Source organism: Oncorhynchus keta, chromosome 3 (assembly GCF_023373465.1).
Source record: "Oncorhynchus keta strain PuntledgeMale-10-30-2019 chromosome 3, Oket_V2, whole genome shotgun sequence".
In the NCBI taxonomy this organism is placed as follows: Eukaryota; Metazoa; Chordata; class Actinopteri; order Salmoniformes; family Salmonidae; genus Oncorhynchus; species Oncorhynchus keta.
The window spans coordinates 8383761-8403821 of record NC_068423.1 but is presented as its reverse complement, the minus strand read 5'-3'; the positions used below and the strand labels follow the sequence as shown (position 1 = coordinate 8403821).

The 20061-nt window shown below is 45.1% G+C and overlaps 1 protein-coding gene across 2 annotated transcripts; it reads right to left on the bottom strand.

The window, feature by feature from the left end:
- Positions 1–2768: 2768 nt before the first annotated feature.
- Positions 2769–19854, bottom strand: LOC118363297 (serine/threonine-protein kinase BRSK2-like). Of its 2 annotated transcripts, none has more exons than XM_052488053.1 (19): positions 18500–19854; positions 18184–18278; positions 15474–15559; positions 14818–14958; positions 14346–14462; positions 13972–14005; positions 13625–13693; positions 13121–13267; positions 12432–12463; positions 12089–12253; positions 11647–11744; positions 11056–11209; positions 9058–9118; positions 7611–8247; positions 7469–7517; positions 7107–7230; positions 6500–6710; positions 6018–6101; positions 2769–5722 (listed from the first exon to the last, which is right to left on the bottom strand). In XM_052488053.1, the coding sequence occupies exons 1-19, from the start codon at positions 18582–18584 to the stop codon at positions 5499–5501; spliced, it is 2613 nt and encodes an 870-aa protein (XP_052344013.1). In that variant the 5' UTR covers positions 18585–19854; the 3' UTR covers positions 2769–5498. The 2 variants fall into 2 exon arrangements, with proteins under 2 accessions (XP_052344013.1, XP_052344018.1); XM_052488058.1 differs by having other exon boundaries at positions 7611–7887; positions 18500–19852.
- Between the last annotated feature and the right edge of the window lie 207 nt (positions 19855–20061).

The window sequence follows — 20061 nt, the reverse complement described above, 5'->3', positions numbered from 1 at the left end:
TATGTGCCTCTTATCTATCAAGGTTTGCAGTATACAGTAAAGGCCTATTGCCTACTTAATTATTTAAATAACAGAGACAAGATTGTTTACAAGCTATATGGTCATGATTATCGATTAAAGTCAGCAAAGTCCCTTTTTGTAGAGTTTACACTGTATTACAAGAGACAACAAGGCTAACAGTACAGTTTAATTGAGCTTTCAGAAGAGCAACTGAGAACATTATTTACAAGTTATAGGCCTCTGTGTTGCTTTTCTATCAAGGTTAGCAGTGTACTGCAAAGTCCGATCAACCATGTTTTCAAAACCAATAACAGAGACATGATTGAAAGATAAATCAACACGTCCATGTATTATCTATCACGCTCAGCAAAGGCATTTTTCTGGAGAGTTTTAAATGGATCACATAGTCATTTCCTGTCTGACAGCTGATGTAAAACATACTCTCGCATGCCATTGTATTCACATTGCCCTATAATAAGACTGCTTTAGAGAATAAGCACACGTAAACACCACAGCTACTACCACCTGACTGTTGTCTAAAATGTGGGCACCGATGAGAAGATGCAGAGTTTATTGTCACATCCATCACAAGTCCATGCATTGCCAGATACTGTAATGCCAGGTATTGGATGTGGAAGTCGTGTATCCTTTAATTCTCTTTTACACTGACTTAAGGAATCCATCATTTTAAGATTGAATGCAATGCAATTACTGCTACTAACTATATATTGCATATCTATGGCTATAACTGTCCGGTGTGACTTTAAGTTCACAGGCACTATCATTACATTTACATTTACATTTAAGTCATTTAGCAGACGCTCTTATCCAGAGCGACTTACAAATTGGTGCATTCACCTTATGACATCCAGTGGAACAGCCACTTTACAATAGTGCATCTAAATCTTTTAAGGGGGGGGGGGGTGAGAAGGATTACTTTATCCTATCCTAGGTATTCCTTAAAGAGGTGGGGTTTCAGGTGTCTCCGGAAGGTGGTGATTGACTCCGCTGTCCTGGCGTCGTGAGGGAGTTTGTTCCACCATTGGGGGGCCAGAGCAGCGAACAGTTTTGACTGGGCTGAGCGGGAACTGTACTTCCTCAGTGGTAGGGAGGCGAGCAGGCCAGAGGTGGATGAACGCAGTGCCCTTGTTTGGGTGTAGGGCCTGATCAGAGCCTGGAGGTACTGAGGTGCCGTTCCCCTCACAGCTCCGTAGGCAAGCACCATGGTCTTGTAGCGGATGCGAGCTTCGACTGGAATCCAGTGGAGAGAGTGGAGGAGCGGGGTGACGTGAGAGAACTTGGGAAGGTTGAACACCAGACGGGCTGCGGCGTTCTGGATGAGTTGTAGGGGTTTAATGGCACAGGCAGGGAGCCCAGTCAACAGCGAGTTGCAGTAATCCAGACAGGAGATGACAAGTGCCTGGATTAGGACCTGCGCCGCTTCCTGTGTGAGGCAGGGTCGTACTCTGCGGATGTTGTAGAGCATGAACCTACAGGAACGGGCCACCGCCTTGATGTTAGTTGAGAACGACAGGGTGTTGTCCAGGATCACGCCAAGGTTCTTAGCGCTCTGGGAGGAGGACACAATGGAGTTGTCAACCGTGATGGCGAGATCATGGAACGGGCAGTCCTTCCCCGGGAGGAAGAGCAGCTCCGTCTTGCTGAGGTTCAGCTTGAGGTGGTGATCCGTCATCCACACTGATATGTCTGCCAGACATGCAGAGATGCGATTCGCCACCTGGTCATCAGAAGGGGGAAAGGAGAAGATTAATTGTGTGTCGTCTGCATAGTAAGCCAGAGAACAACACCAACTAGTCTAGCACAGGCAGGAACCCAGAGAACACAACAAAAAATCCAGCAGATATAACATAGAGAGAGCAGAGACTTACCGATTGACGGCTGAGTTAGCTACCAAAGAAGAGCCAACGAGAGAGGCGCTTCTGAGAGAGGCCATTTCACCGGCTGTGGGAGTCAACTAATCCAATGGCAATATAGGGAGGCAAATCCAAAGTAGATGGATTCCAGAGGAAGCATTGGGCACAGGAGACGGAATATTCAAGAAAAGCCAACGAGAGAGGCGCTTCTGAGAGAGGCCATTTCACAAGAAAATGGCGATCGGAGGAAGGCTCCAGGCAGATGGAAATTATCCCATCAACTCAGTCAGTCAGATACTGTACTAAACCAAGGATTGAGAGCCTACCTCATGGAGAACAGGTTGAAAAGTTGACCAAACAAATTAGAACACACAAAAACTATGAAGAACAGACAAGGTACTTTTGAGCCAGAGGCAAGCCTGCCAGTGCAGGAGAATTCAGAGCTGCCTGGAGTAGCAGAGCAGGATCATGCGGACCACACTTGTGGGCATTCTGATTGGTTGTTTACATTACAACTCCTCATGATTGGTGGATTGTAGCTCACCACTGCCAACACTCAGGCTGCATGGCTAGTGGCTAACGTTAGCCATCTCAAGCTAGCTAGCGCATAGTAAATTCTCCATGTGAAGTTGATAAATAATGCATTGTAGGTAGTTTAGAATGTGTCTGGAAATAAGTTCATAAATAAAAAATAACTGTTTGTAGTTATAGGTAACCAGATGGTGACTACAACTAAGTTAATAAGTCTTTGACCGCACTGTGTTGTTACTTTGGTGAGTAAAAACTCATGACTCCTACACTTTAATATGGATTTTGTAAATGATTTGAGCGTTTCAATGTATTACAAACTCATTTTGGAACATCTAGCTGGAAACCCAAAGGACACAACAGACACACTATTTTAGAGTTTATTATTATAATCATAACAATAAGGTGGATGTCTCTTTATTTTGACCATCAATTCAACCATAATTGTTTCATGTTTTTTTTTCATCACAGGCAATAGTTATAATAGTGCACTTTTATATTTAAATTATGATACAGACATTTCTTTTTTAACACCTTATTCTACTGACCCTTAGGAATGGACAATAGTTTACAATCTTAGCTAGAGTAAGGATGATGAATATAATGATCTTGGTGATGATGATGATGAAAATGACAGTGAACAATCATAAAGGTGAATAGCGACAGTGACGCCCCCGACGTGTACAGCGTGGTCTCTCTCGAAGTCAAGTGGTCCGCACAACGATGGCTGGAACTGGTGATGACAGACGCATCAGGTCAAGGGGAAAAGCATAAAGAAAGACATGGGAGCAGTATGAGCGTTTGATGTTGTCGGAGGAAAGGTGTACGATGGTGGTTTGCTCGTGTCTGCCAATGAATGTGGACAGTTTAGCTTGCTAGAGCAATGTGCTCATTGCTGGCTCAGTCACTTTATACAGAATGCTTAAAGAGAGTCCCTCTCACCCCGTTGCCTGTAACCTGGTCACAGGTGGTGCAACAGATCTGAAATATAAACCCATGACTCAGTCATTGACTCAACTCTTTACAATCCAATAATCAGAACTGGGCCGTATTCATTAGTGCCCACCGTAGCGAAACACGTTGCAAACAAAAAACAGTGTATCTCATTGGACAACTTCATGTAGTCCCTCACTGTCTCAGTCCGTTTGCTTCCGTTTCGTTCCCAGTGAATTCGACCCCGAACAGAACATAAAATATATAAACAAATTCATACAATAGAAACTAAAACACTAACATTTAGACAGAATGCTGGGAAGGAATGTAAATGTTGTTAAGTTCATGATCCAAAAACAAAACGAGTGTCCTGGGAAAGAGAAAGAAATCAAAGAAAAAAATAATGTTGACAAGAAAAACATTATATCCCTAGCTCCTGATATATTTCTGTTGGTGCAAGATACATTTCCCACATAAATAAATAATATATCAATAAATACATGAACAGTAAATAAATAAGTAAATAAATACGGAAATACATAAACAAGGAAATGGAAAATCGCAAAACGTTCTGCATCTGTTGCATATTGTGCAGTAAGGAAGACTGGCTGGTAATGTGTCTAGTTTCTATCACATAATACTGTTGTAATACATGATCGTCAAAACAGCTACGTCTGCTTGTAGAGCGGTGATATAAGGTGACGCCGCGGGTGCAGAGGATGGATCACTTGGCTCATTGGTGATGGCAGAAGGGCCTATCATTTGTTTGCCTTTTTTTGTTGTTGAAGTCTTTCGATAACAAGGAGTAATACGTCAGCATTTTGAGTACAGCTTCACGAGAATGTCCATCGATCAATGCGTGTTGAAATCTACGTTTGGAGTCAATATGTGAATAGGGTGGTGATATGAGACAAGCTCAGATGGAGTTTGTCCAATCCATAGGTCTGGAATTCTCTCCTCATTGAGTCAGGGACAGATAGTGGAAGTCCATCCCATGTAACTATTTGCCCATGTTTTTTTTTCTTCTTCAATATATTTTCATATTTCTCTTCAAATCAAAAATATTTTTCTTCAGAGCAAAAAAGGTTTCCCGACGACGCTTACATCCTGGTTACATTGTATTTGTCTCTGAGTAAAAAGAAAATACAACAAAAAAAATGTTTTCTAATACATCAATGGTGACTTCGTTCCCAATCCCCACTCTGCGTGGGTTCCACATTCAGATACTGGAGCAGATATGTCGAGGGTGTCAAATCTTCCTGTTGTCGTTCCTCTCCTGTATCTCCGCTGATTAGCGCCAACCTCAAAATCAATAACTACATCATCTTAACTAAACCTAAATAAAAAAATATTTTTCACATTCACTTAGTTAGCTTAATTTGCACTTCTTTACCGCAAAAGAAAAGGATGTTGAAAATGCCTTTTTAATTTTTTTTTTTTTAAAAGGACCTCATTTCTCCCTTTTAAAACAAAGTCATTCATTGAACTGGCAGCCGGGTTCTAACTTCTCGAATGGGTGGTCTGTGATAATAAGCAAGAGGGTTCTCTTCCGTGTCTCCATCACCTTTCATTGTCTTTTGAGTAAATGTACGTACAATGTTGGGCACATCAAGGTATCCCTTTTCAGTTATGCTGCTGTGGGGTAGAGGTACGGGAAGGGGGCGTTGTGTATTCTTGAGAACCATCACACGATTGTTGAAACCCATTCTTAACTTTTTGCTTGAGTTATTGCAAAGGAATGGTATGCTAGCAGATCTTATCATCCAAATCAAACACCCTTTATCGTAATGACTGGCTAATTGGCATGCAAATTAGCGCTTCTTCAAAGTTCCTAGTTTGACCTGTGCTGTGTCTGGCTCATCTATTGTATCCCCTCTGGAAAAATGTTTTTGTTTTATTACTGGTTTGAATGGGATCCCTGCTTGATTCAGTGAATCAACATGAATGTATATTTTAACACAGGTGAAAAGCAGAAAAAAATATCAGCTTGTGTTCAGGCTTAAAGCATCTTGTTGAGACATCTTCTGGGAGTTGAATGGGAGATACTGTATACCTCATGGTTTGTGAAGGGTTTGGGTTTCGTCTGATGACAATTTGTCTTGTTTTTTTTTTCACCAATGGAGTCTGGACACCTGCTACCCGACTGGTCTCTCTCTCTCTGATTTAGGGTTGGGACTGTGTTCCATTGGAGGACAGTAGTCGGGTCCTCTCCTTCCCGGAGCCTCGGCGTTGCAGGACCCCCCCACTGCCTCCGATGCCGCCTCCGATACCTCCTCCGTCCCCTCGCTCGCCCCATTCGCACCGGTCGCCCCCGCCCTCGGAGCGCCGGGAGTTCTGGCGGGTGGGGGTACCGTGGGGCCGACTGTTCTTCTCGTCTGGGAAGGGGTCTGTAGAGGGAGAGAATACAGTGACTCCATTCACGTAGGTGAAACCAGTGTGTGTAAGAACTATAATAATCTTCACAAATAATGAATCAACTATTAATAGTGTGCATACTATTAATACATTTGTATTTCATTATTTGTAAACATATACAAACATTTATAACAATTTCAATCATTTCAATCATTTCCAACGCAAATGATGGATTATTCATTTAAGTTATCATGACGTGAACCTGGATGTGGGAAAATGGTGTGTGAGGTTGGTGTGTGTGAGTAACAGAGAGTGTGTGTGACTCACCAGAGACCCCCATGGGCTGATCATGGGAGCTGAGAAGCTGGGCCTGAATGGTCTCCACCACTCGTTTGAACCTGCGACTAGGACCTGCGAACACACACGCACGCATGCACGCACACACATAAAGGCATTGAGAGGATGCAAGCTTTTACCAGCACTAAAGACACCCACACCTGCACCGCACCCACCACACACACACACACACACACACACACACACACACACACACACACACACACACACACACACACACACACACACACACACACACACACACACACACACACACACACACACACACACACACACACACACACACACACACACAGCCAAAGCTCTCCCTTCCACCATAACAAACCTGCCCTACTTTAATTCAATTGCATGAACTGTAACAATCCAATCCACCATATAAACCAGATGCTGTAAATCACCAACTGACAGCGTTCGAATGAACACCGGTCCTTCCCATTCCAAGCTCCACTTGCCTGATATGAGGCTGAACGTCACGCTGTAGATGCCCGCCTCTCTCTTGCCCTCCCGCTCGGCTTTCTCCCTCTCCCGCTCCCTCTCTCCCTCGGAGAAGGCAATGTCCACCTGGAACTTCACAGGCTTCTGGAAGACGGAGGGGCCGCCGGAGGTCTTATACTCGGCCCTGAAGCTGGTCTGGGAGATGACGCTGTGGCTGAGGGAGGGGATCTGGGCCGGGGGTTGGATAGGGTAAGTAAAGGGAGGGATAAATATGTGGGGTAATGAAAAGAAAGGAAAGGAGAGGTGGGTAGAGAAAGTAAAAGAGGGGGAGACAGATAAAGAGAGTCAATGTGAGATTGGGGTATTGGAGAGAATGATAGAGAGAGAGTTGAACTCCTCCATTTGAGCCACATCGACACATTTGTCTGTCAATAAAGCGGATTATATTGAAAATATAAAGGCTCACAAGATGAATTCCTCACACTTCAAAAACATGACCATATTACTAGGACTGAAGTGTGATTTAAAAAATAAATTAAAAAACAAGCTAGAATGTAGGCCTTTCTCAAGACAGGTCTCGGACATTGTTTACTCAGGATGTTCAGCGCAGAGTCAGATACTCACAGACAGGAATGCGTGGACGATGTCTGCCTTGACAGAGCTCAGCGGCTTGTCTCTGATCACCACGAAGATCTGCTCCTCCTTCTCCAGGCTGATGAAGTTCCCAAACCACGACTTCTTAGCCAGCCTGAGGGAGCATGACGCACATACACAGACGGACAAACAGACAGACACAGACAGACAAACAGACAGACGCAGACGGACAAACAGACAGACACAGACAGACAAACAGACAGACAGACAGACAGACAGACACACAAAGAGAAGGTTGTGGCGAGGTCAAATGAGTTGGTCCTCGACGCAGGGCATCTGGGAGGCATGTTCATGAGTGTGTGTGTGTGTGTGTGTGTGTGTGTATGACTTACTCAGGGCTGGACTCTGGGGTCAGGCTGGACATGTCCTCTAATGTGGGTACTGAGAAAACAAGACATTTGTTTCATGTAGCTCTGTATTGTAATTTGCTAAAACTCCATTTAAACTGTTGAAAATCTATTGCTATGTAGTTACCTTGCATCTTACGGCGGTGGAAGCGGGGTGAGCCCAGCAAGTTGTTCTTGAACGAGTTAAGACGGGTCCTCCAGTGGGCAGAGCTGCTAGCCGCCATGCCGCCACTCCCTCCGGGGCTGGAGGGCGGAGTCAGGGACAGGGAGCCCACCCCTCCGCCTCCCTCCGCACGTGAGGAGGAGGACGAGGAGGAGTTGGAGGGAGGGGTGGAGGAGGGGTGGTGGGGGTGGTGGACGGGGGTGCCCATGGGGGTGGGCAGCGGCGAGCCCTGGGGGGTGACCTGCGACACAGAGTGGGTAGAGTTGGGGTAGAAGCTCTTAGTGACCGACTTGAGCACGGAGGGCGAGGGGAAGAAGAAGAAGCGGGGGATGGGTGAGAGGAGGGGGGAGGGTGAGCGGGAGGGTGACTTGTGGATGGGGAGAGACTTGATGGGCTGGAGGTGGGGCCGATTGGTGGCGGGACCGCCCTTGGTGGTGGTGGGCAGGGTCTGGGTTTTGGGGTTCTGGGCCGCTTTGGGTTTGTCGTGGGCTCGGGCCGACCGAGGCGTGGTAGCACTTCCTGGTTTGGATGGGTCCTTAGTGTGAGCGGTGGTGGAAGTGACGTCTGATTGGCTGAACGTGAAGACAGGGCTCTGATAGGACTGGGGGGGATGGAAAAGAAGAAGAGAAAGAGAGGGATGGGAAAATGGAAAAAGAGGGATGGAAATGAGTGTTATGGGTTATGACAAAGGAGTGCTTCTTGAATGATGGTGAAGAAACTGCACTGATGGTGTGAGCTATTTGTATAACTGAATGTAAAATCATTAGTTCTGACCCTGCATTCAACCATTTATGTTCCAACCTTTTTTAACACTTTAGATAACCCAGCACGCAAAAATCCCTCCATGTCAGAAATAGTATGGAAGACAAAAACTACAAAATGGCGCAAGCAATACATTATGACTCTGTTTCTGCTTTTGCTGATCCGGAAAATAATAATTCAACTAGTATGTTGACATTTTCACGGTTACAGTTATATCAGTTCTATCTTTTATTTCTGCAACCCAAACATGTTTTATCTTTACTTTATGTGCTGTGTTGCTTTACAAAATATGCACGTTTTTAAAGTTGTGCCATATATTCTCGAAACTGTGGATGTGGAGAAAGAAGAAGAAGAAGAAGAAGAAGAAGAGAAATGCCAAAGAAACTCCAAATGAGTGAGAGTTATTCTGATAGTGTGGTATGACATGTAAAATGGCTCGGAATGACCAAGGAGCTTGGGTGAGTTAGAGGAAGCGTTATAGCAACATTAACGCAATGTTAAAGCAATGTCAATAAATCTTTGAACGTTGCAAAAAAAGACAACCATTATCTGACATATACTGTATATGAGAAGACAGTTCAGAGTCAACGTTGGTAAGCTTTATCATTTCAGAGAGGATGTTAAAAGTGTTGGCCAACAAGCCTCTTACCCTGGGACTGCTGAGAGGGCTGGAGGAGAGGCCGGTGGACGCCCCACTGACTGATCGAGACCTGTAGAGGGGTCACAAGAGGTCATCATTTTAAAGGTCGTTATCATAAAGGTGAAGAGAACAAAAAATATGTCACCCTCAAGTAAAATGTGACAAATAAAATGACATTACAGCCTTAATTCTAAAATTGATCATCATATAACATCAATATTCTAAAAGTGATCATCAATCTAAACAAAATACCCCATAATGACAAAGCAAAACAGGTTTTTAGAAATGTTTGCTAATTTATTCACAGGAAAAAACAGAAATACCTTTATTTACATAAGTATTCAGACCCTTTGTTATGAGACTCGAAATTGAGCTCAGGTGCTTCTTGTTTCCATTGATTATCCTTGAGATGTTTCTACAACTTGATTGGAGTCCACCTGTGGTAAATTCAATTGATTGGACATTATTTGGAAAGGCACACACCTGTCAATATAAGGTCCCACAGTTGACAGTGTACATCACAGTAAAAAACAAGTCATGAGGTTGAAGGAATTGTCCGTAGAGCTCCAAGACAGGGTTGTGTCAAGGCACAGATCTGAGGAAGGGTACCAAAACATTTCTGCTGCATTGAAGGTCCCCAAGAACACAGTGGCCATCATTCTTAAATGGAAAAAGTTTGGAACCACCAAGACTCTTCCTAGAGCTGGCCGCCCGGCCAAACTGAGCAATCGGGAAAGAAGGGCCATGGTCAGGGAGGTGACCAAGAAGCCAATGGTCACTCTGACAGAGCTCCAGAGTTACTTTCCAGAAGGACAACCATCTCTGCAAAACTCCACCAATAGGCCTTTATGATAGAGTGGCCAGACGGAAGCCACTCCTCAGTAAAAGGCACATGACAGCCCGCTTGGTGTTTGCCAAAAGGCACTTAAAGGAGTCAGACCATGTGAAACAAGATGCTCAGGTCTGATGAAACCAAGATAAAACTCTTTGGCCTGAATGCCAAGCGTCACGTCTGAAGGAAAACTGGCAACATCCCTACGGTGAAGCATGGTGGTGGTAGCATCATACTGTGGGGATGTTTTTCAGCGGCAGGGACTGGGAGACGAGTCAGGATAGAGGGAAAGATGAACAGAGCAAAGTACAGAGAGATCCTTGATGAAAACCTGCTCCAGGGTGCTCAGGACCTCAGACTGGGGTGAAGGTTCACCCGCCAACAGGACAACGATCGTAAGCACACAGCCAAGACAACGTAGGAGTGGCATCCGGACACGTCTCTGAATGTTCTTGAGTGGACCAGCCAGACCCGGACTTAAACCCGATCGAACAACTCTGAATGTCCTTGAGTGGACCAGCCAGACCCGGAACAACTCTGAAAATAGCTGGGCAGCGACGCTCCCCATCTGCAGAGAAGAATGGGAAAACTCCCCAAATACAGGTGTGCCAAGCTTGTAGCATCACACACAAGAAGACTTGAGTCTATAATCGCTGCATAAGGTGCTTCAACAAAGTACTGAGTAAAGGGTCTGAATACTTATGTAAATGTATATTTCAGTTTTGTATTTTTAATACATTTGCAAACATTTCTAAAAACCTGTTTTTTGCTTCGTCATTATGGGGTATTGTGTGTAGATTGATGAGGAAAAAATACAATTTAATCAATTTTAGAATAAGGCTGTAACGTAACAAAATGTGGAAAAAGTCAAGGGGTCTGAATACTTTCTGAATGCACTGGATGTGGCTAACAAAATGTTTTTGGCCAGTAAGAATGTAATATGTGTGTATGTGTATGTGTGTGTGTGTGTGTGTGTGTGTGTGTGTGTGTGTGTGTGTGTGTGTGTGTGTGTGTGTGTGTGTGTGTGTGTGTGTGTGTGTGTGTGTGTGTGTGTGTGTGTGTGTGTGTGTGTATGTGTGTGTGTGTGCGTGCCTGACTGTCTTTGTGAGTGTGTGCCTGCATTAGCCTTTTTTTTTGTGTGTTTGCGGACCGTGTGTGTGACAGCCCTCCAGTACCTCTGGCTGTGTGCGGCCGTGTCTAGGGCCCTGCGGGTCGGGGTGGGAGACCCCTGCTCGGTCACACTCAACACCTCTAGGCTCTTCCTCTCCGGGCGGCAGCGGCCATGACGCGTCAGCATGGGAGAGTCCACGCGCTTACGAGGGGGGTCCGCTGAAGGACACCAGGGTGGAGTTAGTCCATTACGCAGTAAGAGCCACCCCAACCCCCCCAACCCCCAATCAGAACATACAATGTATATAGTAAGGCTATCACAACTACTAAAATATCCCGACACACACACACAGGCAGCCCCTACACACACCTAACCTCCCCCTACACACACACACACACACAGATACACAACCCAAACACACACACACAACACACCTTTCCCTAAACACACTTCTACCCCACACTCATATGCATCAGTGTCCAGATTCGAACAGCAAAATGAGGAATTAGGTTTAAAAGGTGGGTCCGTGGAGAAGCAGGAGCGAGGTGCACACCGGGACACAGAGACAGAGGGGCAGGAGGAAGACTGCGGACCAGACAGGGACGGAGTCAAGTCAGTGCGGTTAGTGGCTCGCTCCTGACACCTAGGGACTCACCTACGTCATTTCGGGGCGGCAAATCCTCATCCTCGTAACTGGGGTAACGCTCTTTCCTGTCCAACAGGAGATAATAGATCATCTTCTCCTGGTTGTCTCTGGGGGACGGAGAGAGAGAGGCAGGGAGGGAGGGAGGGAGGGCTTTAAAGAGAGTTGAATCTTGAGATACGCACTTGGACTTTCTCGTTAAATAGCAAAACGAAAGTCATGGGGAGATTTGTGTAGAAAGATTTCAATTCAGGAATACAATTTGGAGGAAGGTAGCAAGACGAGAGACAGGTTGAACACAAGAAGAAAGAAGACACAAAAGGTGGACATGGGCCAAGCTACACAAAACAACAAAAGAAAGAGACAGATGACAAAGAGAGAAATGTGAGAGAAGACACACACACACACACACACACACACACAGACACACACACACACAAACAGACACACGTACTCTTCACACTGCAGGTCACGGGTGAGTTTCCCGCGGTCTCTGAAGCAGCCCAGAGAGTGCATGCTGTCCAGCACGTCCGGGTCCAATTCGGTCAGCGACAGGATACGCCCCACACACACCCGCCTGGGAGCGGGCTGCTCAGGACAAGGCTCGTTACGACCCGACCTGAGACACACACGCGCGCAGACAAACAGATACACGCACCACACACACACAAAGACACACATCCCCATGTTAGTGACCCAAAACACTGGGCCCCATACACAATGTTTGGCATCAACTTCAAATTCCCAATTCATCCCTATTTATAATTCAAAGGCAGACCAAACTAATCCATACTTACTGATACCAGGTGTGCTTCTGGATGGCCTCTAGCTGGAAGGGCGAGAGGGCAGATGGAACGATTAGTACAGTCTGTTCAAAGACACAGATGGCTGCTAGCGCAAGGGGTAAACAATTCCTGCTGGGCCTGACTTTTGAAATTGGAAAGAGATTCTCTCATCACTTTTGGCTACATTTTAGGCATCTCAATCTCATCCCCACCTTTGTACCGTGAGTCTCTTGTCGGGGGGTTAACCTCTCCCTCCCTGCCTCCTTCTCCCACTACCGCTCAGCCTGCCTATCCTCCTCTCTCGTATCCGTGAGTCTCTTGTAGATATATATATATATATATGCCAGTAGATATATATGCCATTTAGCAGGGGGTTAACCTCTCCCTCCCTGCCTCCTTCTCCCACTACCGCTCAGCCTGCCTATCCTCCTCTCTCGTACCGTGAGCCTCTTGTCAGGGGGTTAACCTCTCCCTCCCTGCCTCCTTCTCCCACTACCGCTCAGCCTGCCTATCCTCCTCTCTCGTACCGTGAGCCTCTTGTCAGGGGGTTAACCTCTCCCTCCCTGCCTCCTTCTCCCACTACCGCTCAGCCTGCCTATCCTCCTCTCTCGTACCGTGAGCCTCTTGTCAGGGGGTTAACCTCTCCCTCCCTGCCTCCTTCTCCCACTACCGCTCAGCCTGCCTATCCTCCTCTCTCGTACCGTGAGCCTCTTGTCGGGGTCGACCTCAATCATGCCTTTGAGCAGGGCCTGGCAGTCCGGGGGGATGAAGTGGGGCATGTGGAACACCCCACTCTTCACCTTCTCAAGGAGCTGACGCAGGTTGTCATGGTCAAATGGTAGGGCCCCCTACGGAGGAGAGGACAGGGGAACAGGGACGTTACTGTTAAATAGGCCTTTATACAAGGAATGGGAGGCGTGACTGCACATACAAACACATGTTGGGCTGGTTATCCAGGCACAGATTAAACCTAGTCTTGGACAAAGAAGCACCTTCAATGGAGAATCTCCATTGAACATACTTTTTAGTCTAGGGCTTGGCTTCATTTGTGCCAAGAAAACCGACCAGTTATTTTGGGTCACAAGGTTATAACCCAATTCCACAAATACTCAATTCCAAATGGACCCCTAGCCCCTCCTCTCGATCTGAAAGGATTGGGTAGGTGTAAGACGTAAGCAAAGAGGGCAAACGGGACACTTTCTCACCACCAGCAGAGCAAAGAGGATGACTCCGCAGCTCCACACATCTGCCCGGCGACCATCATACTTCTCTCCCTGATAGAGAGAAAGAGAGAGTGAGTGAAGGAGAGAGAAAGAGAGAGAGAGCGAGAGAGTGAAAGAGAAAGAGAGAGAAAGCGAAAGAGAGTGAAAGAGAGAGATGTGTACTATGCAACATGTACCCCTCCCTACATACACATGTTGGTATCAGCAAACTCTTACCTTATCAAATACTTACATTTCTTATGTCTTATCAATCATTACATTTCTATATCACTTGGTTGGGTGATCTTAGACACTTAAAATAACGAAGGGAAGACGAGCCGGAAACCTACCCGGATCACTTCTGGACAGGCATAGTGTGGGGATCTGAAATTGATAGAAGTGAGGCCTTGAGAAGATGCAAGCTTTTACCAGCACATACGACACACACACACACACACAGACACACACACACAAACACATGTACTGCACACACACACACACACACACACACACACACACACACACACACACACACACACACACACACACACACACACACACACACACACACACACACACACACACACACACACACACGTACTGCATGCACACACACACACATGTACTGCACACACACACACACACACGCACACACGCACACACACACACAAACACGCACACACACACAAACACACACACCTGCATGCACACACAGCATACTCACCCACAGCTGGTCTCCAGCAGGCTGTCCCCCACCTGTAGGGAGGCCATGCCGAAGTCTGCGATGCGGATGTTGTTCTTCTCATCCAGGAGCAGATTCTCTGGCTTCAGGTCTCTGTGACTGTGTGACGGCGCGAATAGAGCAGCGTAGAGTTGAGTGCGATAGGATAGGACGGAATAGAAGTCATTTATTAGTGAGACCTTAAATCATCTACTGGAAGTGAGCAATAAAACACTGAGCGAGTAATATAAGAATAGATTCAAATAAAATGGCATTATTAGTGAGATATTGACGGAGGGCGTGAATAGACGAGAATTACTCATAAGGAAGCAGAAAAACAATGAGACCAGACCAGACCATTTGATTGAGCCTGGAGAGCAAGTTGGGCAGACACACACACACACACACACATAGGTTTTGTACATGAACACACACACACACACAATAGGTTTTGTACATGAATAGAGTAGTTTACCAGATAGAGTGACTGTGACAGAAGTCCAGGGCCGATATGATTTGTCGGAAGAACTTCCTGGCCTCTTTAGGTGTCAGTCTGCCCTTCTTCACCAGATAGTCAAATAACTCCCCACCTGACACATGCTCCAACACCAGGTACCTACAGAGAGGGAGGGAGGGAGGAGGGAGGGAGGGAGGGAGGGAGGGAGGGAGGGAGGGAGGGAGGGAGGGAGGGGGAGGGAGGGGGAGGGAGGGAGGGAGGGGGAGGGAGGGAGGGAGGGAGGGAGGGAGGGAGAGAAAGGGGGGAGAGGGAGGGAGGAGAGAGAGGAGAGAGAGGAGAGAGAGGAGGAGGAGAGAGAGAGAGAGAGAGAGAGAGAGAGAGAGAGAGAGAGAGAGAGAGAGAGAGAGAGAGGAGAGAGAGAAGTTGAGCAAGAATTCAAAGAGGGTTGAATCCTAATTTGAGGACAGGCTTGTGTAATTTGGATATTTGCGAACAACATGCATTGAAGTCAATGGGAGATTTGATGGCAGAAATCTGCAGACTTCAAGAGAGAGAGACGAAGCAGATTAATACAGTCCTTTGATTAATATTTACACATGACACCCACGGTTCTAGAGCTACAGGGCACAGGCAGAGCCGAGGGGCGCACCTGAATGTACAATGAATGAACTCACAGGTATTTGTTATTCTCGTAAACGTCATGCAGCTTCAACACATGCGGATGCTCAATTAGCTTCAGGATGGCAATCTCCCTCTCCACCTTGACAGAGACATGGGGGGGTAGAAAGAGAGAAGGGGGAGAGGGGGAGGGCGAGAGAGAGAAAGTGAGAGAGGGGGATAGAGGGGGATATGGGGAGGGAGAGAAGAGATGGAGATAGAAAGAGAGAGGGGGGAAGAGAGAGCACTATAAAATTGTAATTTGAGAGGAATTTACATTCCAGTGTTCACTCTTAATGCATACTTGATGAAATATGTCTTGTTGAAGAGCCTTTGCATGCATGTAATTTCATTACTATTCCTAACAGTAATTACTATGTATATTGCATTAAAGTTACATATATATATATATATATACGTTTTTGGGGGAATTGTACACAATTGCAGCTAAAAGCTGAATTGCAGCACACATAAGCCTACGTAAGTAAGTAAATACAACAAAATACATTATTAGTGATTCATTTTAAGGTTAAAAAAAACAAAAAAAAACATGTCACTTATTTTAAGGTCAACAATGTTACATGAAGTGACGTTTTAATATGGTGAAACTAATCCTTTCTAAATATATTTTTAAAAAGAGACATTGAGCGTCTAATGGTCAAATAATTGTGTAAAAGCAGGTGAACTACTTTTACGGTGGGAAACTGAGCTGGTCGAGCAAAACACGTCAACCCTGTTACCCATAGATAGAAAGGCTAGAAATGTTTTAACAATTTATATTTTTTGTGAAGTTTGCATTCAATTGCCCCTCCCTGTTACACACACAAGCTTCCATTCCCCCTGTCACAAGAGGATATATAGTGGGGCAAAAAAAGTATTTAGTCAGCCACCAATTGTGCAAGTTCTCCCACTTAAAAAGATTAGAGAGGCCTGTCATTTTCATCATAGGTACACTTCAACTATGACAGACAAAATGAGAGAGAAAAATCCAGAAATCACATTGTAGGATTTTTTATGAATTTATTTGCAAATTATGGTGTAAAATAAGTATTTGGTCAATAACAAAAGTTTATCTCAATACTTTGTTATATAGCCTTTGTTGGCAATGACAGAGGTCAAACGTTTTCCGTAAGTCTTCACAAGGTTTTCACACACTGTTGCTGGTATTTTGGCCCATTCCTCCATGCAGATCTCCTCTAGAGCAGTGATGTTTTGGGGCTGTTGCTGAGCAGCACGGACTTTCAACTCCCTCCAAAGATTTTCTATGGGGTTGAGATCTGGAGACTGGCTAGGCCACTCCAGGACTTTGAAATGCTTCTTACGAAGCCACTCCTTCGTTGCCCGGGCGGTGTGTTTGGGATCATTGTCATGCTGAAAGACCCAGCCACGTTTCATCTTCAATGCCCTTGCTGATGGAAGGAGGTTTTCACTCAAAATCTCACGATACATGGCCCCATTCATTCTTTCCATTACACGGATCAGTCGTCCTGGTCCTGGTCAAAGCATGATGTTTCCACTCCCATGCTTCACAGTAGGTATGGTGTTCTTTGGATGCAACTCAGCATTCTTTGTCCTCCAAACACGACGAGTTGAGTTTTTACCAAAAAGTTATATTTTGGTTTCATCTGACCATATGACATTCTCCCAATCTTCTTCTGGATCATCCAAATGCTCTCTAGCAAACTTCAGACGGGCCTGGACATGTACTGCCTTAAGCAGGGGGACACGTCTGGCACTGCAGGATTTGAGTCCCTGCCGGCGTAGTGTGTTACTGATGGTAGGCTTTGTTACTTTTGTCCCAGCTCTCTGCAGGTCATTCACTAGGTCCCCCCGTGTGGTTCTGGGATTTTTTCTCACCGTTCTTGTGATCATTTTGACCCCACGGGGTGAGATCTTGCGTGGAGCCCCAGATCGAGGGAGATTATCAGTGGTCTTGTATGTCTTCCATTTCCTAATAATTGCTCCCACAGTTGATTTCTTCAAACCAAGCTGCTTACCTATTGCAGATTCAGTCTTCCCAGCCTGGTGCAGGTCTACAATTGTGTTTCTGGTGTCCTTTGACAGCTCTTTGGTCTTGGCCATAGTGGAGTTTGGAGTGTGACTGTTTGAGGTTGTGGACAGGTGTCTTTTGTACTGATAACAACTTCAAACAGGTGCCATTAATACAGGTAACGAGTGGAGGACAGAGGAGCCTCTTAAAGGTCTGTGAGAGCCAGAAATCTTGCTTGTTTGTAGGTGACCAAATACTTATTTTCCACCATAATTAGCAAATAAATTCATTAAAAATCCTACAATGTGATTTTCTGGATTTTTCTCTCTCATTTTGTCTGTCATAGTTGAAGTGTACCTATGATAAACATTACAGGCCTCTCTCATCTTTTTAAGTGTGAGAACTTGCACAATTGGTGGCTGACTAAATACTTTTTTGCCCCACTGTATGGTTGATTTAAGAGGAAGTCGTCAACCCTGTTATACGGTCAACATTGTTACTTTATTTGGCACTTACTATTGTCCATTTTTTATTTAACCTCTTGAGATGGGGAAAAAAAGTGTTTTATTATTAAAGTTTAACATGTGCTCTTTACGACAATGTTAAAATTAAGTGAAATAAAACATATTATTGGAAGACCCAACTACTGCAAACAGCCAGCTAATCGTAATGTTGTCCGTTTTTAGAAAAGTAGTCATCATACTGGGATATCCTTATTCGCGTCATCATTATCTTACCTTCATCAGAACCGACTCGGACAGTTTCTCCCTGTTGACTATTTTGATGGCTATCTTCTGTCCCGTAATGCAGTGAACTCCAAGCTTCACCAGGCCTGAGAGAGCGAGTCACATGCTCACCATACACTGGCCAACATAAGGGTATTACACATTCTTAACACATACACGACTCCCTATCTATCTGTCCATCAATCCACCCATCCACTGCAACCACTCGCCCGCCCGTCCATCCATCCCTCCATCCCATAATAAACACACTATTATTTTTCACGAAGATGAAGAAGGGGGAAAAAAAGCGGTGAAATTCAAAACTCACCTGTCTGGCCCTTCCCCAGTGTTTTTTCCAGTCGATATGGCCCAACATATTGAGCTGACTGACTTAGTGACAGTTCCTTACTCATACTGCTCTAACTATTGCCTACGACTTACAACGGCTAATGGTGAGAACTAGCTCTATAGTTAGGAGGATTTCATGAATTATCGCCCCCGAATAAAATAAAAAAAGGAAGCCTGGATAACAATGGTAAATGTTAGGAAAAAAATATTGCAACGCTGCTTTGAGATAGACTGAGGTTGAGTATAGGTCTATATTCAGAGCTAAAGACCGGACAAGTCCTGGATTAAGAATTGTGGTTTTACTTCTTTCTGGGTAGGTGGTTCTGGACTCATGTATTTTTGCTTTCATTCGATATAGACAAGTATTATACTGAAACTGAAACTATCACAGGTAGGCAACAGCTGAGTAAATGGATTGCTATGACACACATATCATGTTATGTATGCACTAGCCTAAACTCGAAATAGCGACAACTATCATGATAACAAGTATGACAAGATTGATAACATGGTAGGCCTATGTGTCACAGTTCTCAGATTTGAAATAGCTTTGCTTTTGATACATTGGTCAATCAACAGAGATCAGTACCAATATATTATCTGTTTGACAGCACCAACCGTCAATAGATATTTATCAACATTAGTTTTGACTGCACCATTCTTTTTCTATCTGCAACCTGATCACAAACAGGTTACTATCATTGGGATGCTACATCAATTCATTCAAACAACGTATCGCAACACAAAAACGTCCTTATTGTTCAATGCAGACAGATGTAAATGGTATTCACTGTGGCAGGCCTATATCACAGGTGGAGCCGCATGTTATCTTCGAGTTATTAGCCACACAAGTGCGTCCATACACTGTGGTTAGCCTAGCCTACGTTTATCCACGTCTTTTAAGCGTCTGTCAAAATCGGATCATTTTGAAGTTTCTTTGTAACGCGAAATGATATGTTTCGTCCAACAGCCACATCGTTGCGATTTTTTTAGAGGAAAGATGCGTCCCTTGCAAAACAACCATCTTTACCGTATCACCCTCCCCCTCCCTCTCGCTCTAGCCCTGCCAGTAGGCTAAGCGTATCACAGCATCTTCTCTCTCTCCTTTTGGCGTGTCCTCCTTCGCCGGTTCCAATTTCATGAAATCAACGATTTGCTAGTGAGAAATAAATATCTGCATATGTATTCACACTATACTAGACAGGCACGTTTTCATATAATTGCACACATTGCGTGAGAGGGCCTCCCCGTTTACAGTCCTTTGCTTTTTCTTGCCGTAAATCGATATTTTCTCTCGTCTTCCTTCGCCTCATTCGCATCAGCATCCGGGTCCCACTCCCTCTCCATCCCTCTTTCTACCCCTCCCTTTTGATCTTCCTCAAATACGCTTGTCTCTCTGCATTCACCTCAGATACATCGCATATGCGGCACTGCTGTTGCAAGCAGAAGCACATTTTGTTTTGAATTATGGAATAAGTTCTTACCAGGATGAATCTAACTTTTATAAAGATTATATTTTTTTGCAATACGTCTGACCCACCT

What these genes read in the sequence shown, in the direction of transcription:
- LOC118363297 (XM_052488053.1), bottom strand. Translation starts at nt 18,584, where the DNA reads ATGAGTAAGGAACTGTCACTAAGTCAGTCAGCTCAATATGTTGGGCCA. An exon ending in CCACCGCCGTAAGATGCAAG is followed by an intron (nt 7,518 to 7,610) that starts GTAACTACATAG and finishes TTGTTTTCTCAG; the next exon opens with TACCCACATTAGAGGACATG. An exon ending in GACGTTCAGCCTCATATCAG is followed by an intron (nt 6,102 to 6,499) that starts GCAAGTGGAGCT and finishes GTGTGTTCGCAG; the next exon opens with GTCCTAGTCGCAGGTTCAAA.